At 31.0% G+C, this 25,990-nt stretch overlaps 1 protein-coding gene across 1 annotated transcript in view; it reads left to right on the top strand.

Annotated features, from left to right (window-relative positions):
• The first annotated feature begins 891 nt into the window (after positions 1-891).
• The window catches only part of Dop2R (dopamine D2-like receptor), a 62,967-nt gene continuing 37,868 nt past the window's right edge, over positions 892-25,990 (top strand). The window contains exons 1-5 of the mRNA XM_080172369.1: positions 892-1,022; positions 2,000-2,056; positions 2,769-2,809; positions 9,852-9,953; positions 10,158-10,270. Of these exons, the coding sequence (XP_080028495.1) occupies positions 938-1,022; positions 2,000-2,056; positions 2,769-2,809; positions 9,852-9,953; positions 10,158-10,270 (398 nt within the window). The 5' untranslated portion in view covers positions 892-937. The remainder of the gene's footprint in view (positions 1,023-1,999; positions 2,057-2,768; positions 2,810-9,851; positions 9,954-10,157; positions 10,271-25,990) is intronic.

Genomic DNA, 25,990 nt, shown 5'->3' with positions numbered 1-25,990 from the left:
CGGTATTTATTAATTTTGGTTTTATTAGCCGTACAATCCTATTATATAAAGTAGTAAACGTTTTTTGTCTGTCCCAAAGGATCTCGCTAACCGCTAAACTGATATTGTTCTCCTTTACAGTGAAGCTTCTTATAGGTCCTTGGAAGGTTTTTAAATATTTTTTTGGGAGGGTTCTACACCCCCCTCCCCCCAAAAATATTTTTTTTTTTAACTCTTTTGAAACTCAAATTTAAAATGGGATAAGGTCAACTATTCCCCCTCCTACCAGTGCCCCTAGAGGCTTGTAGGGGGCGTAGCCGCTAGTTCTTGTATAAAAGTAATAGGTTATATATTTGTTGAAAAAAATTCCGAAAAGATGGGTAGTCTGATTGGGAACAGATTTAATTATCTGAATTTACCTGAATTTAATTGGCTGAATATTAAAGTTGTAATATGACGATCCACTGAGGCTTACAAGTGATTCTCAAGCCCTGGAAATGGTGTGCTGGTCCGTAAGAAATGAATATTATGATATTACATGTTATGTCTAATAAATTAAATCAAATCCTCTAAATTTTCTTCCTTTACTAGTTCTTTTTTTTCCATTTTATCAAAACATGATTTTAGTTTGAGATAAAATATGGAACAGCTACTTGACAGAGTTAAAGGTAACATCACCCACTCGTTGTAGGGTTATATTAGACATATCGACAATCATTTTTTTTTAAATTGTTGAAATCCTCTTCATGAATTTTGATTTAATTGGCTATTCTGAACTTTAGGGCAATATTTCTACTATTAAAAACACTGGGTTATAACTTTTGTTGCAAACTTAAAGAAAGAAGGCATTATAGAGTAGCTTCGATTAATAAAGTATAAATGGAAATTACAATTATTCGCCTGTTTTCTCATAGTTATTTAATTAATATTTTATATTACAGATAAATATTTGATAAAAATGCCGCCGATAGAAACAAATTTAACTGATTTGTTTCACCACGTTACTGTAAATTCATCAAATAATGAGTTTGATTCACACATAGGTAATGTACACATTTTTTTAAGCAGTTGCTGTAAATACTCTATATATAATAAAAGTTTTTAGGTCTGTAATTTTCTAACTCTATTAAACACACATCATTTTAAATCTACGCACTCTCTAAAACAGAAAATTTCAAATTTAATTCTTTAAGTGAAAACTTCTCAATAAATCAAAAATTTTCATTGAATTATTGGGATTTAAAATGATATCTTTTGATACATGGTTTTAATGTCAGTCCATTTAAGTTTCTTTCTAGTAGAAAATATTGGGAATATACTCATTTACAGGGACAATCATATAAAGAAGCTTGTAGTGCCTAATATAAATGACCAATATTTATATTTGAATTGACCAATGGTAAAATACATACTGGCCTATTATTGGCCTTTGTATTGTATGACGTCATTTTTTATTAGGCACTAAAAGCTGCTTCCTATCATATCTATGAGTTATGTATCAATAATAAGCGTTACAATAATTCTAATTAAAGGGGGTAATTTGTTAATGTTGTTAATGATTTTAGTTATAGAGCATTATACAGTCTTCATAATCTATAAAACTTCTAAAGTACCTTTAAAAAATATGTATGTATATCAAAATATTTAATATGTCACAAAATAATCACGAAATAATTGTTTTACACAACTATATCATGACAAATCAAATTAGATAATCTCCCTTCAAAATATAAATACTTTTATCTCTTTTTATAACAGATTTTAGTTTTTTTTACGTAAAATTACAAAATAAAATTTGGATAAAATATCTAAAGATTTAAACCATTTTCGTCTTTTCTAAGTCTAGTACCAAATAGACGATTTTGAAAAAAAGTGATATAGCCACAGCCGTTAAAATGCGGACTGTTTGCAACTTAAGCAAACGGCCTCCTTCAATATTTTTAAAATATGTAACAACAGCCGATTCGCTTTGAAAATAAGCTGCTACCGAGATCTAACTACCATTTTTTTCTCTTTTCAGAAGGCTTGTTGAATAAGAATTTATGGGCTCTACTTCTCCTACTACTTTGTACTTTAGGCAATAATCATTAAAAACAAAATTTAAGAAGAGCAACCTTGTCTAATAACTATACAAAAACATTGACAAAATATTAAAATACAAGTTTTGAAATTGAATAGTAACTGATTATTAGATATTTTGTAAAATAATTGATTTTATAAATTAATTGTGCAATTTCAAAACAAAACAAAAAAAGAACGGGACGTGCAGAAAACATATTATTTATTTGATTTTATTTGTGAAAATTGTATAATTTGATTTATGAATTCTCATCTTTTTTATCCGTCTGGGCTTTTATATTTTAGAAACATTTTAGAATCAAAAGATTTATTTATATTTTGACAATTCTGAGTTTAGATACAAGAAATAAGTGGACATTAATTTACTAAAAATTGGGATATAAAAATGTTATTTAAATTAAATAAACAGTTTATAGAATTTGGTGGGCAATACATTTTCAGCCCATTCATATTGAAAATTGTCATATTTATGGCCTAGACTGCATAGAGACTGCTTTGCTTTCTTAATATCCTTGCTTAACGGTCTGACCAACAAACGGGAAGGTTAGGGGGCAAGGTAGGAATGGGGAGTGTAAAAGGAAGTCGGAGGGGGAAAGAGAAAGAAAAAATACAACCAAAAAATCCTGGCCATCTTACTATTACAGAAGGACAAAAGGGCAGACAAAACTAAAAATGTAAAGATTAACTGATGATTATTGTCTTGTAAACAGTTGTGTTTGGAAATGTGCTTGTTATACTCTCTGTTGCAAAGGTAAGTTAATCATACAACAAGCATAAGTATATATAGAAGTAGCGGATTAATAATTAATATTTGATATTAGGCTATATCAGACAATTACAGAGAAAATAAATTAAAACCATAACATTTTATATTCTAAAGTATAAATTGAAAAGATTCTACGCTCCTAATTTACAATCGTTTTATACTTTGATTTTGCTGTAAAATATACTAACAACCATTGTTAAAAAGAGTTTGGATTTTTAAAACAAAAGAAACATTAAAAACTTTATTATACAAGTTTAAAATTTATTTTATTCAGAAAATTTTTAATTTTCTGTCATAAATAAGTAGAAGTTTAACAGAAAATCTTTTTAAAAATAATATGTGTTTTATGCTTAAATTTCCACGAATAAGTAAAAAAAAAAGATTATCAATTACTTCTATGTTGTGTCTGGCGGTTACTTACACAAGATAAAAGAGTACATAGACGTCCAAGGGGGGGGGGGTAATGGGTCGATTACCCCCCCCCCCCCCCCCAAACGATTTTGTCACCCCCAAAATTTTTTTCATTTTACCCCCCCCCCCCCATTTAAAATTTACCCCTACCCTGTGGGTGCCGTTGGTACCCCCAACCATTTAGGAGGGGGTATTTAACCCCCCCCCAAACAATTTTGGGGGGGTAAATACCCCCCCCAAAATAAAAATCTCTAATAAAAAAAAATTTTACCCCAGGGGTAAATTTTGGGGGGGGGGTAAACTAAATTTACCCCTGCCAATAGATTTCAGGGGGGTAATTCCCCCCCCCCCCCCCCCCAAGCAAATTTTACCCCTGAAAGAGTATATGAAATTATCATCGATTGTCTTATCCCCTTAGATCCCTGCCCTTTACCTAACCTCCTGAGGCTAATTATCCGCACAGCAGGGTTATGAATCTAAAGAAATGGCATTTTAATGTTACTTTGACTTTATGATAGCATTTAAAATCACATTACTTCTGGCAATTATGTCATAGATAGGCAAATTTAGTTAAAATAAAAATTAAAACTTCTTTTAACTCTTGAGCATCTTACAATAAATATCTTTGTTACTATATACAACAAAACTTGATTGCGAATTGAATGTCTCTACGTTATGATTACATACTAGGAATTAGGCCTGTTGTTAGGCAAAGGCATTACCGTTTTACCTTTGCTTAAAAACAAAGCATGTGGTTTAAAGTTCGAGAATGACATTTTAACGCGCTAATTATATAAAGTTGTAACCTGTTTATAGACCAAAGAATTTATGTCTTGTCATTTGTACTGCATGTTTTATTTTATTAAAACTTTTCCAGTTTTTAGTTAAATTTACTGATTCAGTTTTCCCTGGAATAAATTTCAAATATCCCCTATAAAAGATTAGTCTAATGCGGAAGATATGTTCATTCAGACAAAATACACCCTGCACCATATTTGAAATTTAAAAGGGACACTACGGAATCTCATCCTATTGACATGTTTCCAAGACCCTGCTAAAGATTATATGATAATATTACTCACCTTTTAATGTCACTTTTTTGGCGTTATCCTCTTAGATTTTTTTTTCAATTTTAAAAATTTTGATAGTTTCTCCTATAACCCTTTGGAATAAAAAACATCAAGGTTTAAAAAATTGTTTGCGCTTAAAGCATTATTCTGGGAAAACCCTATGCACACCAGTACTTAAAAAGCAAAGGAGCAGAACATACTAGCTAAAACTATTTAAATATAAATAAAAAATAGATATAAAGGTACTTATAACTTTATGTAACTCCTTCTATACTATGTAGTTCCCAAATTGTAATGTTTCAAAATAATACATAAAGACTATTCTTAATGTACAAAGGAAACTTTCCTGAAATTGTGTTTGTATAACTTGACGTTTAACTGAAATTTTCTTTTGAAGAAAACCCAACATAATGTTATTTAATTTGAAATAGAATACAGAAAACATAAGTTATAAAATTGAAATAATATAACTTACACTTTATGTTGTTGAATTTAAATTTGTACTGTACAGTTTGTATACAGATGAACTTAAAAAGAAAACCAAAAATATGAGATTTAATTATTATAATTTCGTATTACTCTAATCCTATCGCCGTTTCTTTAGGACTCTTATATAATCTGATATAGATTTATAGCTGGTTGCAATTTAAACTATATGCCTAATATTTTCTGTTTGAACTTGTTAAGTACTAATTAAAAAGTCTTAACAAAAAAGTGAAAGCTAAAGAGTATCCTCTGAATGAGAGTGCTTTTACAATATGCTCTACAGGCACAACCGCTTCTGCATTTTAAAATTACCATAATATCAAATTTAAATTTGCGTCGTCTGTCTGTATCACGCTCTGTCTATCTACCTATCTATCCGCTTGGAATAAATATCTTAAACTCAAGGGAAATGAAGAGGTACATTCAGGGGCGTCCAAGCTTTTTATTTTGGGGGAGGTAAAGTTTTTTTAAGGGGGGAGGGTAATTTGCTTTTGGGAGGGGTAAAATAGCGCGCGAAGCGCGCCGCTAATTTTTGTTTTATCCCCCCCAAAATTTTTACCCCGGGGGTAAAATTTGTTTGGGGGGGGGGGTAATTACCCCCCTGAAATCTGTTGGCAGGGGTAAATTGTTTTACCCCCCCCCAAAAAAAAAAAAAATTTAACCCCCGGATAAAATTTTTTTGGGAGGGTAATCACCCCTTTACCCCCCCCCCCCTTGGACGTCCTTGGGTACATTAAATGTGTTTATTTTGATTCTTTTATTTTGTTTAGTTTTTGTTGTAAAACAAATTCAAGGATAGCGAACCCCCCAAATATAAAAAAGAAGAAAGTGATCAACAAAATTTCATGTATTTTTGTTTAAGATATAAGATAACATTAACCATTAGTTTTAAATAGTTTAAATCAAATTTGTTTATAGAAGTAAAGCTACTCAATAATACACTTTTCCGTTCATTCATATAGGTTTTTGTGCTTCGCTACTTATGGATATTGTCATTGTTTTAGTATATATCAATAAGAGTGATTTGAATTTTCTTGGCGATGTTTCAAGACACTGCCAAAAATTCAATAGATATTTCAATATTTTAAAAACAGCATATTCTATCAACGTTGAGGGATAGGGAAGTAAAATACAAATTTGCTCTAATCCTAATTATAGCTACTTGGCTACAACAAAAGTATCAATTTTTATATATATTGAATAATGTTTTTGAATGCTATTGAAATACCACAAAAATGAATCAAAAAATTAAAATCGCAACCGACTTATTGTCAACTTTCTTTTATTCTAGTATTACAATTTATGTCGTCTGTATGTTATTACATATAGTCAAATATAATATAACAAAACAAGAAAAAAATATAAAGGGGTGGGCCAATAAAAAGATTTGGATTCTGTAACTTATATAATTCAGTAGCTGAAAAAAATATCAAAAGATATTTTAAACATATCTTAAAACCTTTTAAAAATTAAATACATAACTAAAATTTGAATTGAAGTTAAATGTTCTTTCTACACTTCTCTATAAAATTTGTCAAATCTGTATTTTTAGTAAATTGTGGGTTTCATATCTTAAATCCGGAAAATATAAATTTATATATTATATGAAATTAACAAGAATCTTCGTTTTATTTTTGTTTGGCCGAAGAGATTGTTCCACAATTTTCATAGAAGTTCAGTATTGGTCAAGAGTAGATTTAAGGCTATACCGAGTTAGGGAAGGGAGGGGGGATGCAACGCACCTCTAAAAAAGAAGCGTATAACGTTTCCTCATTTAAAATATTAAAATTCCTACAAATTTTCTAAAATTGGAAAATATATTATATTTATTATATATGAAATATGAATATAACTAACTATCTGATAGTTTCCCTATAATTATAGAGTAGTTGCACTACTATGATATAATATTTAGAAAAAAGATCTACAGAATATAACCAACTATCTGATAGTTTCACTATAATTATAGAGTAGCTGCACTACTATGATATAATATTTAGGAAAGAGGTCTACAGAATATAACCAACTATCTGATAGTTTCCCTATAATTATAGAGTAGCTGCACTACTATGATATAATATTTAGGAAAGAGGTCTACAGAATATAACTAACTATCTGATAGTTTCACTATAATTATAGAGTAGCTGCACTACTATGATACAATATTTAGGAAAGAGGTCTACAGAATATAACCAACTATCTGATAGTTTCACTATAATTATAGAGTAGTTGCACTACTATGATACAATATTTAGGAAAGAGCTTTACAGAATATAACCAACTATCTGATAGTTTCACTGAAATTATAGAGTAGCTGCACTACTATGATATAATATTTAGGAAAGAGGTCTACAGAATATAACCAACTATCTGATAGTTTCACTATAATTATAGAGTAGTTGCACTACTATGATACAATATTTAGGAAAGAGCTTTACAGAATATAACCAACTATCTGATAGTTTCACTGAAATTATAGAGTAGCTGCACTACTATGATATAATATTTAGGAAAGAGGTCTACAGAATATAACCAACTATCTGATAGTTTCACTATAATTATAGAGTAGTTGCACTACTATGATATAATATTTAGGAAAGAGGTCTACAGAATATAACTAACTATCTGATAGTTTCACTATAATTATAGAGTAGCTGCACTACTATGATATAATATTTAGGAAAGAGGTCTACAGAATATAACCAACTATCTGATAGTTTCACTATAATTATAGAGTAGCTGCACTACTATGATACAATATTTAGGAAAGAGGTCTACAGAATATAACCAACTATCTGATAGTTTCACTATAATTATAGAGTAGTTGCACCACTATAATATAATATTTAGAAAAGAGGTCTACAGAATATAACCAACTATCTGATAGTTTCACTATAATTATAGAGTAGTTGCACTACTATGATATAATATTTAGGAAAGAGGTCTACAGAATATAACCAACTATCTGATAGTTTCACTATAATTATAGTGTAGTTGCACCACTATAATATAATATTTAGAAAAGAGGTCTACAGAATATAACCAACTATCTGATAGTTTCCCTATAATTATAGAGTAGCTGCACTACTATGATATAATATTTAGGAAAGAGGTCTACAGAATATAACCAACTATCTGATAGTTTCACTATAATTATAGAGTAGTTGCACTACTATGATACAATATTTAGGAAAGAGCTTTACAGAATATAACCAACTATCTGATAGTTTCACTGTAATTATAGAGTAACTGCACTACTATGATATAATATTTAGGAAAGAGCTCTACAGAATATAACCAACTATCTGATAGTTTCACTATAATTATAGAGTAGCTGCACTACTATGATATAATATTTAGGAAAGAGCTCTACAGAATATAACCAACTATCTGATAGTTTCACTATAATTATAGAGTAGCTGCACTACTATGATATAATATTTAGGAAAGAGCTCTACAGAATATAACTAACTATCTGATAGTTTCACTATAATTATAGAGTAGCTGCACTACTATGATATAATATTTAGGAAAGAGGTCTACAGAATATAACCAACTATCTGATAGTTTCACTATAATTATAGAGTAGTTGCACTACTATGATACAATATTTAGGAAAGAGCTTTACAGAATATAACCAACTATCTGATAGTTTCACTGTAATTATAGAGTAGCTGCACTACTATGATATAATATTTAGGAAAGAGCTCTACAGAATATAACCAACTATCTGATAGTTTCACTATAATTATAGAGTAGTTGCACTACTATGATACAATATTTAGGAAAGAGCTTTACAGAATATAACCAACTATCTGATAGTTTCACTGAAATTATAGAGTAGCTGCACTACTATGATATAATATTTAGGAAAGAGGTCTACAGAATATAACCAACTATCTGATAGTTTCACTATAATTATAGAGTAGTTGCACTACTATGATATAATATTTAGGAAAGAGGTCTACAGAATATAACTAACTATCTGATAGTTTCACTATAATTATAGAGTAGCTGCACTACTATGATATAATATTTAGGAAAGAGGTCTACAGAATATAACCAACTATCTGATAGTTTCACTATAATTATAGAGTAGCTGCACTACTATGATACAATATTTAGGAAAGAGGTCTACAGAATATAACCAACTATCTGATAGTTTCACTATAATTATAGAGTAGTTGCACCACTATAATATAATATTTAGAAAAGAGGTCTACAGAATATAACCAACTATCTGATAGTTTCACTATAATTATAGAGTAGTTGCACTACTATGATATAATATTTAGGAAAGAGGTCTACAGAATATAACCAACTATCTGATAGTTTCACTATAATTATAGTGTAGTTGCACCACTATAATATAATATTTAGAAAAGAGGTCTACAGAATATAACCAACTATCTGATAGTTTCCCTATAATTATAGAGTAGCTGCACTACTATGATATAATATTTAGGAAAGAGGTCTACAGAATATAACCAACTATCTGATAGTTTCACTATAATTATAGAGTAGTTGCACTACTATGATACAATATTTAGGAAAGAGCTTTACAGAATATAACCAACTATCTGATAGTTTCACTGTAATTATAGAGTAACTGCACTACTATGATATAATATTTAGGAAAGAGCTCTACAGAATATAACCAACTATCTGATAGTTTCACTATAATTATAGAGTAGCTGCACTACTATGATATAATATTTAGGAAAGAGCTCTACAGAATATAACCAACTATCTGATAGTTTCACTATAATTATAGAGTAGCTGCACTACTATGATATAATATTTAGGAAAGAGCTCTACAGAATATAACTAACTATCTGATAGTTTCACTATAATTATAGAGTAGCTGCACTACTATGATATAATATTTAGGAAAGAGGTCTACAGAATATAACCAACTATCTGATAGTTTCACTATAATTATAGAGTAGTTGCACTACTATGATACAATATTTAGGAAAGAGCTTTACAGAATATAACCAACTATCTGATAGTTTCACTGTAATTATAGAGTAGCTGCACTACTATGATATAATATTTAGGAAAGAGCTCTACAGAATATAACCAACTATCTGATAGTTTCCCTTGCCGTGGCTGACCTTCTTGTGGCTGGGGTTGTTATGCCATTCTATACATATACACTGGTGAGAGTCATTTCTTTCAAATATTATTAGTAGCGAAGCTACTCTTCAAGCTAATTTGTCTTATGTCTGTATGTCTGTAACTATACGGGGAAAATGTGATTTTCTTGGCTATTATCAAAAATACACTGGTGATTATTTTTGTGAAGATAATCCTTAACAAAAAAACCTGCTTATATTGTATACTTTTAATGGTATAAATTTCAGGTAAACTGGGGCCTATGGTACCTGCCAGCCCGGGTGTGTGACTTCTATATAGCCATGGACGTGGTTTGCAGCACCAGCAGCATATTTAATCTGGTTGCCATCTCTCTGGATAGGTAAGTGTTTCATTTGATACCTAGCCGGTTACGCCGGTTTAGGGGCACTTAAGTGAAAGGAGGGGTGAGGGAAGTCGACCATCCACATAGTCTTAAAAAGAAAATATAATTTTTGGTGGATACTGCTATTTTTTATTCGTGCCGATATATCTTGTTAGGGTGGAGGTACCCCCAAACATTTATGTATCTTCCCTGGACCTATAAGAAGTTTCCTTGCATCGTAAAGGAGAACTATTTAGGTTCAGCAGCTAGGAGATCTTTTTAAGGATAATCTAATTAAAAGAAAATTATTCTGCTAATTGCCAGAAATGTGATAAGTTTGAGTATAGTTTTAATATAAAGTTTTAAATGGCACCTAGTGCTATTTTGTTAAAACCTTGACATTCATTGTAAGTTAACAATGTCAATAAATTTGTGCAATCAAATGGTTGCTGCCTGTAATTGATCCATTAAGTTAGCATTAAATATCCATCTCCTGATATTAGATTTAAGTCGAATTCAAATTCTCCCATTAAAAACTTAAAATTAAGGACAAGCTATACAATATTCTAAATTAAATAAAACAATCTGACTACAAATCAATTGTTAAAACAAAATAAAAGAGTGAAAGCATTCTTTTTACAATCCAATATTTTTGTTCCTAGTTTGAAGCCTGGATATAAACATACATGTACAATACACAAATGCAGCCTTTAAATGGTGATAGAGAGGGAGAGAACGAGATGTAGTTTTCTGCAACCACACACACACATAAACACACACACACACATACACACAAATTTACACAGAAACAAGCAGCAGAAGACATACACAGAAACCGGGCAAAACACACAGAAATACACAGAAGACACACAGACACCTAACTGCAAATATGATCACGGTGGAACTGCCAGCTGCACGCACACTTTATAGTTTAACTATGACGTCACTAAGTATGTGCACACCCCTCAACACACACACACACATTATAAGGGTTGTGGGCCAAAAGTTTTCTGTGTTTAAGTTAGTGTGTGCGTATTTGGGAGGTAGAGGAATTGTGTGTAAACTTATTTCTTTGAAAAAAAGGGAAGGCGGGCTATGATTAAAAGTGAAAGAAAAAGTTGGAGAAAAGGGGATAAAAGAAAGAAAGAGTGAAAGAGAAAGAGAATTGCAGGAAATTTTAAAAGATTTGAAAGAGAATGGGAATAGTGGATTTTATGCTAAACTTACATGGAATAGTTTTTATATTTCTATTTTAGAATTTAATTGTTTTCAGTATCAAAATTGAAATAATCACAAAATAAGAATAAAAACACTGGATATACAGTAATTATAAGACGTTCTTATGGCCTATTTAGAAAATAATTGGTCAATCATGTCAACTTTGTTCCTATATTTTTAAAACCCTTAGTTGTATCTGTTTCTTCAAAATACTTTTCATTTGTCATTGAACAACTAAAAAATTAGTCTTAAAGTTATCCAAAAGTTAGCTGCGTCCAAATAAAATATTTGCAACTTAGACTTTGTAGATTCTCAGGGGTAGGGCAACATAATGATAAATAAATCCTTAAATCTAATAAAAACTTATGTATTGTGGAGCCAAATACAAACAAGGATGACAACATCCATATAAGCGAAGCTCTGAAACGATATGACAGACGAACATTAACTTTTGTTGAGTGTCAGAACTGAATATACAAAATATGAAAATAAAAGGTTTGACAAAATTATACGTAAATTTGTTGCAAAACTTCTTAAATACAGAATTCTGTTTAAGGACATACTGACATTTTTAATACTTGATTGTAGAGATGCTTCGCTCATAATATTGTACCTTATTGTAATAGGAATCAATAATCAAAAAATCAAATCGATCGGAAGATTTTATCACATAAAAAATTGTTATTAAAAAAGTACAAAAATCAACATGTTTAAAATGGACGTACGGACATTCTGGTAACGATTATAGAGTTGCTACGCTTTCTAAGTCGCTCCTAACTACTACAGGAATCACCATGCAAAGTTTGAAATCGATAGGACAATTTTAACATGCCTAAATTAACGAATAAAAGCTAAATATCGACGGACGGACGGACCGTCCCTAATTATAGAAAAGCTTCGCTTTTAAAAATGTGGGGTTATTTATATTCCAATTACTATGAAATATTTGGAAATATTTCGAATCATTTTTTTTAAATACTTCAAAAATATTGAAGAAAAAAACAATAATTTTTTGTCTATTTAGCTAGTAAAGAATAAAAAGAGTCAGCAATTTATGTAGAACTTTTTAAAACGCATTGTGTACAATTACATTAGAAATACTTAAAAATTCAAATAGAAAAGGTTCGATCATCATGAAGTAGTCCTTTCTTTTTTTAGATTCGATGTATTTTATAGGAACCACTCTGTAACTAGAACAAAAAATGTAATGCTCTTTTTGTGTTACTCGAAGTAAAATGTCTTGAAAATATTGTCTTTCCGTTGTGGAAATCCAAACTTTTAAAAAGTAATCCAATTGTAACAGAAATTTAATTCAACAAAGTGCACATAATATACAGGTTATGCAACGTTTATTAACCATTTTAACCAACTATGTCTAAACGACGAAATGCAAAGGTGGACAGACACACCACATTTTCCATTTATAAAGTAGCTTCAATACTAAAAAAAATGTATCTAAAATATGGCGCCTAATTAACTTTCTATCGTTCTTGATTAAATTGAAATTTTTATATTTTTGAAAGTACATTCGAGAAGTTTATAATTGATTCTTAACTGATTTTTCAGGGAAAGTACAAAGAAATTAGGAAAAGTTAGGATTGGAAATCAATAACGTAAAAATATGCGAAACTAAAAAAAACTGTATTTCCATCTGTCAGCATGACTGAGTCACGCCAATTACAACCATCCAGACGAAAACACTTGGGAATAAGGGGGCAATGGATTGGACACTGGTACCCGAAGTTTTATCTTGTTTGTTCAAAAACTTTAGTTACATTGATTGAATTTTTATTGGTAAGTTCAAAACAATAGTGTTCAAACCTTTTAACCAATAATCAAATCTAAAATTTTGTTTATCATTTATAAAGGTGAATATCAATTTATCGTCAATTGTCTTATCCCATTCCTATGGACTCATTTGTCCTTGTTTATTAAATAATATAAATACGAAGAAAATAATGTAATATAGGGAATAAGAAATTTTATGGTAAATTTCAGGGTCTGATTTTGTACAGTTTTTAGATAATTCTAGAAATACAGAGTATCTGTCACTATAGGACATATATAATTTTCTTGGAATACAGAGTATCTGTCACTATAGGACACATATAATATTCTTAAATACAGAGTATCTGTTACTATAGGACACATATAATATTCTTGAAATACAGAGTATCTGTTACTATAGGACACATATAATATTCTTGGAATACAGAGTATCTGTCACTATAGGACACATATAGTATTCTTAAATACAGAGTATCTGTTACTATAGGACACATATAATATTCTTTGAATACAGAGTATCTGTCACTATAGGACACATATAATATTCTTTGAATACAGAGTATCTGTCACTATAGGACACATATAGTGTTCTTTGAATACAGAGTATCTGTCACTATAGGACACATATAATATTCTTAAATACAGAGTATCTGTTACTATAGGACACATATAATTTTCTTGGAATACAGAGTATCTGTCACTATAGGACAAATATAATATTCTTGAAATACAGAGTATCTGTCACTATAGGACACATATAGTATTCTTAAATACAGAGTATCTGTTACTATAGGACACATATAATATTCTTTGAATACAGAGTATCTGCTACTATAGGACACATATAATATTCTTGGAATACAGAGTATCTGTCACTATAGGACATATATAATTTTCTTGGAATACAGAGTATCTGTCACTATAGGACACATATAATATTCTTAAATACAGAGTATCTGTTACTATAGGACACATATAATATTCTTTGAATACAGAGTATCTGTCACTAATAAAGGTACTAAGAAAGAGAGGGAATGTCTGATTGAGCCAATAGGAGAATCGCATCGGAATTTACATTGGATATCATTGGTTGAAATTATGTACACATTTTCCTACGAAGGCATGTTTTTTTTCATTTCATACATACATAAAAGTCAGCTGTTAAAAGTATATTTTCTTAGTAGAAAGCTTTGCGGAATCAGAATTAATTGCCCAAAAATTTCGTTTACAATTTGAAAGCTTGAAACAAAGTTGGATTCTTAAAAAAAAAGTTAGGCTGGCAACTCGCTGGTGAGGCAAAATTATTTTTGTGAAAAATCCTCCAAAATCGGATAAAAAAATTTACAAAAATGAATAAAATCTTAAGAGGGTTATTAACATATGATTTTGTTTAATTTTTGTAATTTTTTAATGTGCTTTTGGATGATTTTTCACAAAAATAATTTTGCCTCACTATCGAATAGCGAGTCTATCATTTTTTAAGAATCCACATCAGCTTGAGTCGAAAGTAAACAATACTTTTGTCTGCTAGGAATGTTCTCTCTTAGATTTGACGAAAAAAGGGTTCAGAATATTCTTCTACTCTTCTATTTCTATTCTGTCACTATAGGCCACATATAATATTCTTTGAATACAGAGTATCTGTCACTATAGGACACATATAATATTCTTAAATACAGAGTATCTGTTACTATAGGACACATATAATATTCTTTGAATACAGAGTATCGGTCACTATAGGACACATATAATATTCTGGGTATTAACAATGTATAATAAATTAATGCTATTAACTACTAAGAATAGATGTTGTCGTAGGATAATTGGTAGTTCAGCTATTCTATAATCAGGATGTACATATTTTTATAGCCAATTTTTGGCTGTATATGCAGATTTTATCTCCGTGGCTGGGCTGCGACGATAAAGGAAGATATTTAAATGGTTCAATAAAACAATCATTATCCAAAATTATATTTGTGTATGCATACAAGTCAGGGATCTTTAGGGATAAGTCAATGGCATCAATCTATGTAATTTCAATAAAAGTATTTATCCAACAAATAAGAAAAGGTTGTTATAAAACTTTGGGTACAAGTGTAATTTGCAGGCCTTCCTCCCTGGCATAAAGTTGAATATTGAATTCTGACGACAATAAAGTCTTGCTGACCCTAGTAGTTTTTACCCCTTTTCGGTCAGATTAGAAATCCACAGTCACTAGATTTCAGATTTAAATCTGTCTCAATATGACTCTTTGTTACCAAAGTTCAGATATGACAAAATTTGACCAAAGTTCAGATTTCAATCTGAAATTTAGTGACATTATGTCAGGTTATTTTCTCATTTTTGGCAATGCAAACAAATCTGACACAATATCACCAAAAGTCATATATGACATTTAGTGACATAGAGTCAGAGTTGGGGAAATTACCTAATCTGACACAATATCACTAAAAGTCATATATGAAAATTAGTGACATAGAGTCAGAGTTGGAGAAATTACCTAATCTGACACAATGTTACTAAAAGTCATATATGACATTTAGTGACATAGAGTCAGAGTTGAGGAAATTACCTAATCTGACACATTGTTACCAGAATTCATATATGACATTTAGTGACAGAGAGTCAGAGTTGGGGCAATCACCATATCTGACACATTGTTACCAAAAGTCATATATGACATTTAGTGACATAGAGTCAGAGTTGGGGCAATTACCATATCTGACACATTGTTACCAAAAGTCATATATGACATTTAGTGAGATAGAGTCAGAGTTGGGGACATTACCATATCTGACACATTGTTACCAAAAGTCATATATGACATTTAGTGAGATAGAGTCAGAGTTGGGGAAATTACCTAATCTGACACATTGTTACCAATAGTCATATATGACATTTAGTGACAAAGAGTCAGAGTTGGGGAAATTACCTAATCTGACACAATGTTACTAAAAGTCATATATGACATTTAGTGACATAGAGTCAGAGTTGAGGAAATTACCTAATCTGACACATTGTTACTAAAAGTCATATATGACATTTAGTGACATAGAGTCAGAGTTGAGGAAATTACCCAATCTGACACAACATCACCAAAGGTCATATATGATATTTAGTGACAAAGAGTCAGAGTTGGGGCAATTACAATATCTGACACATTGTTTTCAGAATTCATATATGACATTTACTGACATAGAGTCAGAGTTGGGGTAATTACCATATCTGACACATTGTTACCAAAAGTCATATATGACATTTAGTGAGATAGAGTCAGAGTTGGGGAAATTACCTAATCTGACACATTGTTACCAGAATTCATATATGACATTTAGTGACATAGAGTCAGAGTTGGGGCAATCACCATATCTGACACATTGTTACCTAAAGTCATATATGACATTTAGTGAAATAGAGTCAGAGTTGAGAAAATTACCTAATCTGACACATTGTTGCCAAAAGTCATATATGACATGTATTGACATAGAGTCAGAGTTAGGGCAATTACGATATCTGATACATTTTTACCAAATGTCATATATGACATTTAGTGTCATAGAGTCAGAATTGTGCAAATTATCTAATCTGACACATTGTTACCAAAAATCATATATGACATTTAGTGACATAGAGTCAGATTTGAGAAAATGACCTAATCTGACAAATTGTAACCAGAATTCATATATGACATTTAGTGACATAGAGTTAGAGTTGGGGAAATTACCTAATCTGACACATTGTTACAAGAATTCATATATGAAATTTAGTGACATAGAGTCAGAGTTGAGGAAATTGCCTAATCTGACACATTGTTATCAGAATTCATATATGACATATAGTGACATAGAGTCAGAGTTGAGGAAATTGCCTAATCTGACACATTGTTACCAGAATTCATATATGAAATTTAGTGACATAGAGTCAGAGTTGGGGAAATTACCTAATATGACACATTCTTAACAAAAGTCATATATGACATTTAGTGACATAGAGTCAGAGTTGAGGAAATTACCTAATCTGACAAATTGTTACCAAAAGTTATATTTGACATTTAGTGACATAGAGTCAGAGTTGGGGAAATTACCTAATCTGACATAATATCACCAAACGTCATATATGACATTAAGTGACATAGAGTCAGAGTTGAGGAAATTATCTAATCTGACAAATTGTTACCAATCTGACACATTTTTTCCAGAATTCATATATGACATTTAGTGACATAGAGTCAGAGTTGAGAAAACTACCTAATCTGACACATTGTTACCAATAGTCATATATGACATGTATTGACATAGAGTCAGAGTTAGGGCAATTACCATATCTGACACATTTTTACCAAATGTCATATATGACATTTAGTGTCATAGAGTCAGAATTGTGCAAATTATCTAATCTGACACATTGTTACCAAAAATCATATATGACATTTAGTGACATAGAGTCAGATTTAAGAAAATTACCTAATCTGACAAATTGTAACCAGAATTCATATATGACATTTAGTGACATAGAGTCAGAGTTGGGGAAATTACCTAATCTGACACATTGTTACCAGAATTTATATATGACATTTAGTGACATAGAGTCAGAGTTGAGGAAATTGCCTAATCTGACACATTGTTATCAGAATTCATATATGACATTTAGTGACATAGAGTCAGAGTTGGGGAAATTACCTAAGTTGGAGGCATTGTTCCTCAGATGCCACATTTTAAACAAAAATAAAATTTCCAGATGGTTTTTAGTCTAGCAATGGATTTATAATTTCTTGAATGAAACAAGATTTTTATATTCTCAATTAAAGTGAAACTCCCAGCCCAGCAGACTAAAACAATGATACCATCCATCCACCTCCTTTATCCCATCCCTTCTTTACTTGATAAATGAACAGACAAGTAATGAATAGCCTAAATTGATGACAATTTATTCCCTGGCATAATATTCATGTATATTCCATATCCATTAGTCTAGCTAGAACCCGCGGCATCTAAAGCACAAAGTGTATTGCATTTGCTAGTTTTTATTTTTTGTAATATGTAATAATACAAGAGACATTAAAAAAGACTGCAGCTTTGTTAGGCACATTACTTGTAGAGTTTGGGCAAAAATCAAATTACTGTTAGAAATCTTTTTAAGATATCTTACATAACAAACACACAAATTTTAACTTTAATGATATGATGTTTTTAATAGGAAATAATTTTAAATGTTAAAATTTAGTGACATTTTTAGAGTCAGAGTTGAGGAAATTATCTAATTTGACACATTATTCTAACTTTGCTGTTAAAACATTTATTATGGTATACATAAAAAGTTTCCATAATTGACATATAACAATCATATCATTGGTCATTTTTTACTTCAACTAAATCGTATAGATTTAAAGCCCAGTTATCAAAAGAACTTTAGAGGTCGACACACAAATTTTAACTTTAATGATATGATGTTTTTAATAGGAAATAATTTTAAATGTTAAAATTTAGTGACATGGAGTCAGAGTTGAGGAAATTATCTAATTTGACACATTGTTGCTAAAAGTCATATATGACATTTAGTGAAATAGAGTCAGAGTTGAGAAAATTACCTAATCTGACACATTGTTACCAAAAGTCATATATGACATTTAGTAACATAGAGTCAGAGTTGAGAAAAATACCTAATCTGACACATTGTTAACAAAAGTAATATATATGACATTTAGTGACATGGAGTCAGAGTTGAGGAAATTACCTAATAAGACACATTGTTGTAGCAAACTGGTTTTAATCTTGTAATTGTACAGGGTGTTTCAAGAGAAACATTTTTTTAAAATCTTAATTATGCATACAAAATAAATTGTTGAAAAAATCATTTTTAAATATTTGATACATAAATGTCCCAGAACGGGTTTTCCAAATATATAAGACATTTCATATAATTGTTTTATTTTCAATGCATAATTAATATTTTTAAAAAGATGTTTCTCTTGAAACACCATGTACATTTTTTTATCAGCAGAAAGTTGTTTATAATATGATGCATCAAATAACTATTACATATTCTATTTCTTTTTTTTGTTATGACATCTAAACTACTAAACATACACTTTATAACTTATTTTTCAAAATCAAAGAAACCTTTAAAATAATCTTAACTTTTAAAGCATGAGTTACAGACAGATGGAAATGAAATGTTTAGACTAGAGGGGCACAGGTCTATCTTTAATAATAGCCGGAAAAATCACATTGTACCCATAGTGACTGTTACATATGACTTAACCCATTAGTGCCGAGCGCCACTTTTATGGGCCGATCGAGCTGAAAATCTCAGGGAAGCTTTATAATGGTAAAATCGGAAAACGTATTTTTTTGTTTTGCTCTAGTGGCATGCACAGGAAAGTTGCAAAAAACCCAGTTCGGCATGGCCATAAATGCACAACAGGCATTTTGACCCGTTTTCGGCGGTTTCCCCGGGCATTAAAACCTAGTTTTGAAGTAAACACCCGGTTTTTTCGACAAAAAAATGAAAAATGTAATTTTTGAACGCCCAAAGTGAGATGAACTCTTTTTAGAACTTTGATACGATCCGTAATTGAAAACTACACAACCTCATGTAATCTATAGAGCTACAAGTAATATACGAAGCAATTCATATCCAATTTAGTGTTTCAGCTATAGGTGCCGCCGTTTTCAGTTAAAAAAAAACCGTTTCTTGAAGTTTTAAAACACACACACTACAAAAAAAGAACATATAAAAATTGGGTAATACATATCAGAAAACCAGCATAAAAATATTGGAGGACATATATAGAGATTACTAGGGTATACTGATTAGGGTGGCTCAAGAATAATAAATCATAAAAAAATATTTAATGGTTGAAAAGTTGAAACCGGGTAATAAAACCAAAACCGAGCAGGGTTTTAAAACTGTTGGGCATTTATGGCCATGCCAAACCGGGTCATAATATGGTGAAAAAAAAACAATAAAAAAATCATATAAAAAATAATAATTTGAATAAAACAAATTCACAAATAGATGTACTTGTCAATAAACATCAGATTTCATGAAAAAAATCAGCGACTTTACTATAAAAACAAAAAAGGGGTATTTTGAATTCACCAAAATTTTCGTGGTTTTCAAATTTTGTTGAGCTATACCGGCAAACGGAAGTAAGCAAAACTGCCTGCTCCAGGGGGAAATGAAAACCAGGGTAGTAGAAGGGATTCATACTGAGAATGATGCAATTTGAAGACTGGAAACCGTTTTTTTAACATTTTCTGGACCTGGGTGGAACCAGGTTTTAATACCCGGTTCGTCACTAATGGGTTATTAACGGACAGGCAAACGAACAAATTATACAGAAGCTTCGCTACTTAAAAGGGTATTTTGTCAGTTTGTTTGATCAAGATTTTTAGCTATGTGTCTTTAATTTAGCTATTGTCTTTCATTTATAGCAATGAAGGTACTCATTGATTAATTTATAGAGAAGCTACTCTGTATTACATTTTATCCACCAGTTGATCAGTGAGTAAATGTGATTTTCTCGGCTGCTAGAAAGCTGAAATTTCAGTGATAATTCATATGACAATATGTACATCTAGTCTATACATTGTTTATCTGCCTGTCTGATATTCATGGTCAGCATTGTCCGTCTGTCTGTCCGTCTGTCTATCTGTCCGTCAGTCTGTCCATCTGTCTGTCCGTCTGTCTGTCCGTCTGTCTGTTCCTCTGTCTGTCCATCTGCCTGTCCATCTGTCTGTCCGTCTGTCTGTCTGTCTGTCCGTCCGTCTGTCTGTCTCTCTGTCCGTCTCTCTGTCCGTCTGTCTGTCTGTCAGTCTGGTTGTCTGTCCATCTGTCTGTCCATCTGTCTGTCCATCTATCTGTCCGTCTGTCTGTCTGTCCATCTGTCTGTCCATCTGATAACAATAGGACAAATGAACATTAACAGTGTCAGAATGGAATAATCAGAATATATATGTATTAGGGTGGGTTCATATCGGAATTAGACAAAGAGGGGATATGCAACAGATAAAATTAACCTTAAAAAATTTCTGACCGAAAAAGAATTTTAAAAAATTGAGTTTTAGAATGCGACCAATAAAAAATAAATTTCATTACTTATTAATATGCAAAGACGACATTCAAAAATTTTTTGAATCAGAATTATGGCTTCATGGTGCTCCCTGGAAAGGCCTTGAGGAGCTGAATCAGGAACATTTGTCCATTTCAAAATATCTCGTTCCTAGCCTTAGAAATCACTAAAAAACCACAAATTTTTAAGGTTTATTGAGAATTGTCCAATTTGTAGAGGTTTTTTAGATTTTCTCAGGCTAGGAACGAGATTTTTTGAAACGGTCAAAAGTTCCTGATTCTACTCCTCAATGCCTTTACTGGGAGCACCATGAAGCCATAGTTCTGATTCAATAAATTGTTGACTCCCATTCACAAATAGCTATACAATTGAATGTCTGGTCGTCAGCGGTTTTAAGACTTAAAATAAATTTTAAATCATCCAGAGGTGTATTATATTTATACAAATTATTTGCAGATCTCCGCTTTGGCCTCAGAAAAAAAACATCCAAAATCAACCCACCCTAATATGTATACAAGTCCCATTTTAAAACTTGGTTATAGAAATGCATTTCTTACAACATTGTACTTTGTTGTCCTAAGAATTAGCATTCCAAAAATTTTATTACAGAAAATATTTTATGGCCTGAAAATGAGGAACACTCGCTTTCATGAGAAATCTTTAAAATTATTATCTAAGTTCCTATTAGAGCTAGAGGGCTAAAAAAAATTTGTGCAAGTCCCCCGATTGATAATGAATTTCCGACCTTAAATAAGTCAAAGTCAATTTTCGCTACCTTCACTTTTTTATTTAAGAACCTTTGTTTTAGGTCCTTTTTTACTTAAATATTTCAAACGACTGTACATTCTTATTTTTGAAGCTAGAAGAACATTTTTTTACAGAAAATGTTTATCTTTATGTAAATTTTATATTAGAAATATAAAAATACAAATTTCAGCTCCCGCCAGGATGGAGATATTAAAAAAATTCAAAATCTCAGTTATGAGTCATACCCATACTTAAAAAGTCACGCAGTTTGGGCTCTTTATCTTTCACACACAGAAAATGAGATAGAAAAAACTGGAGGGGAGGGGGGCGTTCAACGTCCCCCCCCCCAACCGTTAAGGGTTAAATGAAAGCTGTCTAAAATACGATCCCTTTTTAACTATAATACGATGCTATAAATAACTATTCCAGTATGGTTTCCAAACCGATTAATATCCGATGGATTGGAACCGGTTCTAAGCCATACTTAAAAATCATATATAGCATTGTATTAAAGACAATTTTTATGATTATTGAACTAAAAATCATAAAATTAATGTTCTGTTTTTATAGCATGAGCCTTAGGCCCCCTTAGGCCCACAAAACTGGTTTTAATTTTCCATTTTAATATCCGCGGATAGTTGTCTATAATTCGATGCGCTAAATAACTATTCCAGTATGGCTTTCAAACTGATTTATATCCGCTGAATAAGAACTGAAAATGTCATGTATAGCAGCGTATTACAGACATTTTCCCATGATTAGTAAAATCAAAATCATAAAGAATAATGTAAGTTTTTTTGGCACAGGTCTTCGGCCCTTCGGGTCCCACAAAACTGGTTTTAATCTTATAATTTTCTATAATACGATGCGATAAATAACTATACGATATGGCTTCCAAACCAATTTATATCCGCTGGATAAGAACCAGTTCTAAGCCATACTGAAAAAGTCATGTGTAGCCATTTAATACATTTTCCCAAGATTACTAAAGTAAAAATCATAAAGAATAATGTCAGTTTTTTAGCACAGGCCTAAGGCCCTTTAGGGCTCACAAAACTGGTTTTAATCTTATAATTTTCTATTTTGATATCCGAGGACAGCTGTCTATAATACGATGCACTATATAACTATTCCAGTATGACTTCTTAATCGATTTATATCTGCTGTATAAGAACCGGTTCTAAGCCATACTGAAAAAGTCATGTATAGCATCAAATTGAAATAATATACAATTACAGGCAAATATGTCTGTCTATAATATGATGCGATAAATATCTATTCCAGTATGACTTTCAAACCGTCGGGTCAGTAATTAATAGCTCTTCATTATTAATTTAAGCATGTTAGAATTGTCCTAAAAATTTCAAACTATGTTTTTCCAGCCAAAAAATTGTTGATCAACAGTGCAGTTACTCTTTATTTTATTTGCCTTGTGACCTTTCTTGGATGTAATTAAATATCTAGGTTTACAATTCAAATATTATGCTAATTTTATTCTAATTGGGGATACAATCTTTTCTCGTATTCATTCGAATCCGGTGGATAGGAACCGGTTCTCATCCATACGAAAAATACTATGTCTCGCATCGTTTTATATCCAGCTTTCTACGAATATAGAAATGTACAATCATAAGATTAAAACCAGTTTTTTTAGCCCGTGACTTCGGCACCTCGGGGCTAAAAAACTAGTTTTAATCTTATAATTGTACATTCTATATCCGCGGATAGCGGTTTATAATACGATGAAAGAAATAACTATTTTAACATTTTTAGTCTTTTAAAATCAAGACTCGATGAACGGCCAGAGGGATGAGTAGATATTTTAAATATTTCAGGGAGGGAGTGGACATTGGGCTGTTTATTACACTGGCCCCCAAAGTTTTATAATAACGTTTTCTTATTCTTTGACTTAACTTACTTCGGGATTTTTATTAAATTTTGATTGGTTGGTTCATTTAGTTGAGTGTCCAAACGTTTCAACCTCTAATCGTAATCTAAAGACGGGGTTATTTTGTGTATCTTCATTGGGGATGAACATCAATTTATCGGCGATTGTCTTAGCCCTTAAGATCCCTGAAATTAAAGAGTAGATAAAAAATATATGATTTTAAGTTATCTAAATCACATTAATGTCTTATCCCTTTAGATCCCTGATAATAATTGAATTTCTCTCTGATGTATGTATTGCCTTTCATCTTAAATGGGGGTAGGAATTCGGAATGTAAAAAGGGAGGCATATGACGCTAGCGGCTAGTATTGGCTTGACCTGCAAAGCGTGAACTTCGAAGATTGTGATATGTGTTTTGTTTAAAGTAAAAGTTAATTTTAACAGATATGTTAAAACAAAGTTGTTAATTGATTTATTTTGCAGTTACATAAAAGATATTTTAGCAATAATAATCTCGACATTGTATGATCAATATAATGAATAAGTTTTGAATATAAAAATGTCGTGGTTTTTAATGCTAAATCATAATCACCATTTCACCAAAGATCAAAAATAATAATAAACAAACAAACTAAAAAGAAATCAAAGTGCAATTTTTGAAAGAATCCTAAGGTTAGAATTGTATTACTTTGTTCAAATTTTATTTATTTAATACTTATATTTGCGGTGATTTTTATATTATAATATGATACCAACCCAAACATTTAGTAATATAGAAGGGTATAGTTATGAGGAAATGGGACGAGTATTACCAGATTAAATTCGTAACCATGGAGAAGTGGGGTTGGGGGGAGGGGGGGGGGGGGCTTGTTAAGAACCTGGTATTATAAGAAATAAATATAAAACTGGTTCTACAATGCATTTGAACGCATTATATGATTAAAACTAGCTCTGAGATGCCAAAGACGCCGGCTAACAAAACTGGTTTTAATATTATGATTATACATTTTTATATTTGTAAAAAACTGGATATAATACGCTATGATACATGATTTTTAAGTATGGTTGAGAACCGGTTCTAATCCACTGGATATTAATCGGTTATGAAACCATACTGGAAAATATTTTATGTGCCATTGTCTTTCCCCTACCTTAAGCATAAACTATTAGATAAATAAGTGAATTAGATAAAGTCACAAATCTTAAAATTTAAATCAAACCTTTTCTAGTTTGAAGGTAGACCCGTTCAAGTGTAACATTTTACTCTGATAATTTTTTAGGCAAATTAAAATAACCATATTCATTTAATGCAAAATTGTTTAAAATCGTATCCCTGATTTATAACCCTCCCAAAAAAATAAAGTATAAAGGTTAGTTTAGATTATCTGCAATAAATGTGTCAGTTCCCATATTCATAACCATAATCTAAGTTAAATTAAGTTAAGTTTTAATAACATGTTTTGGTATAATTAGCTGTTTTAGAAAAATGGGAGTAACAATGTGAGGAGAAAAAGGCAGGGTTCGGCTGCAACAATTTATCGTAGCATAATGAATATATTACTACTTGGATCTTATACCAAACAGTAAAAGTGTCGGAACTATGACGTCAGAAAAAATTAACAATTAACCAATGAGAAGCCAGTAATCACAATGGTAAAATATATAGCGGCCTCTCATTGGTTAATTGTTAATTTTTTCTGACGTCATAGTTAGACACTTTTACTGTTTTCGCTGTTTTAATATTAGGTTAGGTTTTCACATTATTTGTGACCATTTGACAATATGCATTTATTATAATTATTTCTGCAGAGACAAACATTCTAAAAACTAAAAGTTAAACTTTCAATAAGAATGTTATTATTAACAAGTTTGATTATGTCATGTAAAGGTAACAAGATGTCTACGTGTCTGTCTTTGTGTAACGAAGGATCTCCTAAACCACTTCCCTGATATGATTTTTCTTTAAAGTGTAGCTTCTCATAATTCCTATTTGACGTAACCTATTATATAAAGAAGTAATGTT

This window comes from Acartia tonsa, chromosome 9 (assembly GCF_053477335.1).
Source record: "Acartia tonsa isolate MP-2025a chromosome 9, ASM5347733v1, whole genome shotgun sequence".
NCBI classification, from domain to species: domain Eukaryota; kingdom Metazoa; phylum Arthropoda; class Copepoda; order Calanoida; family Acartiidae; genus Acartia; species Acartia tonsa.
This window is presented reverse-complemented; position numbering and strand designations above follow the sequence as displayed.